Source organism: Myotis brandtii, unplaced genomic scaffold (genome assembly GCF_000412655.1).
Source record: "Myotis brandtii unplaced genomic scaffold, ASM41265v1 scaffold535, whole genome shotgun sequence".
Taxonomy (NCBI): Eukaryota; Metazoa; Chordata; class Mammalia; order Chiroptera; family Vespertilionidae; genus Myotis; species Myotis brandtii.
The window spans coordinates 174,512-179,356 of NW_005369964.1; the positions used below are offsets into that span (position 1 = coordinate 174,512).

The 4,845-nt window shown below is 62.8% G+C and overlaps 2 protein-coding genes across 2 annotated transcripts in view; one reads left to right on the top strand and one right to left on the bottom strand.

The window, feature by feature from the left end:
• Nucleotides 1–66, top strand: part of CHGA (chromogranin A) — a 27,699-nt gene extending 27,633 nt beyond the window's left edge. The window contains exon 9 of the mRNA XM_014549042.1: nt 39–66. Within this exon, the coding sequence (XP_014404528.1) occupies nt 39–66 (28 nt within the window). The remainder of the gene's footprint in view (nt 1–38) is intronic.
• Nucleotides 67–3,080: 3,014 nt separating this feature from the next.
• ITPK1 (inositol-tetrakisphosphate 1-kinase) overlaps nt 3,081–4,845 on the bottom strand; it is a 136,387-nt gene continuing 134,622 nt past the window's right edge. Inside the window, exon 11 of the mRNA XM_005877883.2 lies at nt 3,081–4,838. Within this exon, the coding sequence (XP_005877945.1) occupies nt 4,749–4,838 (90 nt within the window). The 3' untranslated portion in view covers nt 3,081–4,748. The remainder of the gene's footprint in view (nt 4,839–4,845) is intronic.

Genomic DNA, 4,845 nt, shown 5'->3' on the forward strand with positions numbered 1-4,845 from the left:
CCTTTCTCCTGCTCCGACCCCCAGGCACCCCTCTGCAGGGCAGACCCCCACGACTTCAAACGATGATCCTTTCTCTGAACACAGGAAGCTTTCTAGAAGTTTTCCTTCCACATCAGAGCCATTGGGCACAACTGCAATAACCTCTGACCCCCCGGGGAACGTTGAGCACTCCTGACTGTAATATGCCCTGCACACAACTTAAAAAGGAAAATAAATCTGCTCTGGGCTCTCCTGGCTCTTTGAACCTCCCGCCTCGTGACTCCGAGTGGGCGGGATGGGTGGGATTCTGGCAAAGGGACGGGGAGGTCCGTTCCCCTGGGGCGACTCCTTTCTGGGCAGCTTCTTAGCCGTGGGACCTCGGGCAGAGGACTGCCTCCTGAGCATCAGTTGTCCTGTCTTCTGTATAACGGAGTGCTGGCATCACTCAAAGCGTGTGGGGCTTAAATCACACATGCAAAGGGCCCGGGTTCCTTCCTCTCCCCCACTTCCCAGCCACACCTGAGCTGGGCCCCCCAAAGGCGGGGTGAGTGGGGGAGACAGCTTCAGCTCTCCGTGGTGCTGGGGGGAGCGCCTGCCCCACGGCCACCGGCGCCCTCGGCCTGAGCACCATCCCTGACCCGCACGGGCACAGGCATCTGGGCGTCTGAAGTTCTTGCACATTTAACGGCTCACGAGGGCTCAGTCTCAGCTTTGAGAATGAGGAGACTGGGCTCACAGGGTGAGAGGACTCATCCAGGTCACGGGCAGGGGTGACGCCCACAACATTTCACCGTGCGGTGCAGGGTCACACGTAAGGATGGATCGGGCGGGTGCGCGGGACCGGTGCAGACCGCTGAGTGTCAGGGCTGTGCGGTGCTCGGCAGACGTCTGAAGTGGCTGCTGTGGGCCTGGCAGCCCTGAGCTCGCAGGTGGACGGACAAGCCCTGACCTCAAGGAGCCACCGCCCAGCGACGGGGGTTGACGGCAGACTGGAGTTGGCACCCCAGCCCAGCGAGGGAGCTCCGGCGAGCGTTCCCGGAGCCTCGGTTTCCTCGTCCACCAAGTGGGGTTAACAGGTCCCGGTGGGGATTCGAGAGGCCCAGGCAGCCTGGGTCAGAAACCAGGGTGACGCCAACACACGTCGCTGGAGGGGCTGGGCAAGTCTGGGCCTCTCGTCCAGCGGGCGAGGGTTTCCGCTAGTCAGTCAAGTGTCGAACATCCACTCCCGAGACTTGGTAGCAAATGAGGGAACACATCATCCCGGAAGTGACCCATCCCAAAGAGGGGCCTCCTGCGCTGTCATAACCCCAATCCCACGGGCAAACCTGCAACAGAGCCGTGGACAAGGTGCTCTTGGCTTGCACAGAAGCCGGCTGTACTTTTGTATATGACAGACATGTCCATATGAGCGTCAGGCGCACAGATGTCACATGAGTCGGTGAAAGCCAGCTTGGGGTTCTGGGAAACGCTGCTTGGGAGCAGGGTTGGAGCACGTGGCATTTGTCACAAAGCACAGGTGTCAGCACCAAAACCAGAACTGCCAGCCTGGTGAGACCCTGCTGCACAAAGCCTTTCGAGAGAGAAGCTGCAAAGGGTCTGCCCCCACCCCCATGGCCCTGGGAGAAGGGGTCTGGGCCCCCCTTAGTCCTGGGAGAAGGGGTTCCGCCCCCTACACAGCCCGGGGAGAAGGGGGTCCGGCTGCCAGGTCGGGGACAGCAGGAAGAAAGGGAGAGGAGACGACTCTGGAAAAGGACCCTCGTGGTGAGGACGAGGCCCCGGGTGGTACCGTCCGCCAGTGCCCTCTGAACAGCCTGTTGAGGGTGTCCCTGCCTCTGAAGGCCACATCACCTCCGGCTCGGGGTGGGCAGGTGTAAGTGGGATCAGGGCGTGGCCAGGCTGCCGGAAGAGGGAGGCCAGAACTTTTGTCAAGAACCGATGCACTTCTCTGCCTCGGGGTGAGCCATGGTGGGGAGCCCGCTCCCAGCTCAAGGTCTCTGCGGCCCAGGGCCCTTGGGCCGTGACCGAGAAGGGAGCGGGGCTGCCAGGACCTCACCAGGTGAAGGACCTGTTTCTAGGGGGCGGAGGAGAGCAGATGCCAACCCCAGTACAGCCACTCAGTGGCGCTCACGGCCAGCGGCCAGGGTGAGGGCCAGTCTTCCAGGCGAGGACGGAGAACAGCCGCTTTTCCCAGCTGGCGGAAAGCCACAGCCTCCTGCCGGGTCCATCAGCCCCCAAGCCCAGCCTCTGGTGCGGAGGACAGCTCTCCCCAGGTTCCCTCCGTGAATGCAGGGACGCCAGCTGGGCCTGCCTTCTGCAGGTGACGCCGCTGGCTCCGGGGTCAGCCCCACCCATAGGTGCTGCCAGTCCAGACACCTGCCTGTTGCCGAGGGCGAGGACCCCTCTCGGGGACTCCTCTGGGCTCCTGGGGGGACAGACACCTGGTGCCTGCCTCAGATGGGGCACATCACTACACAATCAACATCCCCAAGAACTGGCCCAGGGCACAGGCCTCCCACGTGACCTTCTGACCTACCCAAGGCCTCAGCCAAAAGGTGGCCCTGCCAGTTGCCACCCGATGCTGCAGGGCCACAGCCCCATGTGGTAGAGGCCAGTGACAAGGAGGCCCGAGGGGAAACCTGCCCTATGGATGGTGTCAGTGTGCACCCCGCTGACAGGGGGGGCGCTCATCACTCCCAGCCCCGCCCCTCCACTGCGCTCCCTGCCATGGCTCCTGAAATCCCTCAGAGACGGCTGCTGCTGGCCCACGGTGGTGATCAGCCCAGGGAGAGGACTGCACATGTGTGGGTGCAGCTGGGCCCCTTCCCACCCCCGGCAGCTCCCTGCCTTTAGGAAGCCAAACCGCCCCCTCGGTTCTCACTCCTGGAAAAAGCAGTGACCGTGCTCGCCGCCCGCAGGAGGCGAGTGGAAAACGCCAAGTCACCAGAAAGCAGTTACTTGACACCTGGGGCCTGGACGCTAACGTGGGTGACACTGAGGTGACATCAATCATACAGGAACGGGAGCCGGTCAGGGTCCTGGCCTGGCATCAGGGGTCACACCGCAGGCCCCACCTGCTCTGGAGGCAAAGTGGGTTAGACTTATTCAAAAAGGAAAAGCCATTTTATTAAGACTCGGGGGATGACAAACTTCTGGCAACATTGTGTACACACATGCACAGTGCAGTTTGATTTCAGTAGTTTATTCTGGAGACAAAGCAGTGCAAGAGGCGGCCACGCATCCCGCTTCCCAGGGCTCAGGCAGCCAGGAAGTGACGCGGACATTGTAATTGGGGTTCCACACTCAGTCGTGTAAACACGGTTAGTCAGCAGGCCCGTGTCCAGGACAGCGGGCAGCTCTGAAGGCAGCCACCCCACCCCAGGCCGAGGTGGGCAGCCCCTGCTCCCCGCTGAGCCGGTGCCCAGTTCAGCGGCCTCCGGCCATCCTCCCGGCCTCGTGGGACAGCCAGGCCTTTTCCTCTTTCTCAAACCCAATTGGTACCTAAGACCAAGGTCATGCTCGGCAGGTCCTGGCATCTCTCCCAGAGCTCACTGTCCTGGGACAGACACAACCCTCCTCTGAGGAGGGGCTGCCAGTCGTGGACCTTGGGATTCGACAACCAGCTGGCGGCCTGTGCTGCCACCAGGGCTGGGTGGCTAGTTGGGAGGGAATTGTTTTCTCACCTCTGGGCTGCTGCTCTCTCTCCCTCCCCGGTCCCTGCTGGCTGGCTCAGTGGTTGGGGCTGCAGTGAGTACAGGAGGGGGACAAGGTCTGCGGGGTAAGGGTGGGGCGGGCGGCTCCTCCTGCCTGGGAAGGGGACCCCACATCGCCTCGACACCAAGGGGGAGTCCGTCCAGGTCCACTTCTCGGGAAAGCAGGTGCATCGCAGGGCCTGGGGCGTCAAGCCCGCCCTTCAGAGTTCTGGTCTCCACGGAGGCCGGCGACTCTCAGAATGACTTGCCCAAAGTCATGGCACAAATCCTTGGCACGGGCGGGGTCAGCCTGGGGGACCCAACCAGGCAGCCTGCTCCAGGGTCCCGACGAGCAGCGCTTGGTCAAGGAAGAAGCCCCTGGCGGGCTGCGTGGGGCAGTGGTGAGGGGCGGAGGGGCTCCAGGGAACTGGACGTGAGGGAGGCAGCGAATCCAGGGCCTGGCCTCCCCAGGGAAGCTTCCTTCCCCTTCCCTCTGGGAGAAGGAAGCGGCCACAGCCCAGACCCAGCACGGAACCCCCCACAAGCGGCAGCTGCGGCCTCTTGCCCCCGTGGCTCATGCTTCTGGGAAGGGCAGCTGCATACGTTATGGGGTTTTGGGCCCCACTCCTCTCAAAGCTGAGAGGAGGCCGGCCTGGGGGTGGGGCTTGGAGAGGAGTGAAGGGGAACCGTCCACTTGCTCCGTTCAGCGCCCGCAGCCTAAGCCTGGTCCGCAGCAGCCATCAGACCAAGACGCGGAAGTGTACACACACTCGCACACGCACAGCAATCGCACACGTGCACACACCCCTCCACTCAGACCTAGTGTTGAAGCACACGCGTGTGTGAACTGGGTGAAGATCTGCACGGCAGGAGTTAGGCAGGGGCCCTCTTCCGGGAGCTGGACCGCTGGGCTCTTTCCACCCCCCAGCCCCTCACTTAGATAATGACAGAAAATAAGGTTAAAAATTGGGGGAAAAGTCAGACCGTTGGGAATTCTAAGGAGGATGTCACCACTGGGGGCTGCTGGTCCAGTGGCCGTGCTCCGTGGCCCACGCTGCCCTCTGGGTCCGGGCTCCGTGGCTACTGGGAGGAGGCCTTGGTGGCCAGGGAGGCCACGCAGTGCTGCTGGAAGCTGGGCGACACGGCGGCGGTGCAGCCCAGTCTCTGGTGCTGCAGC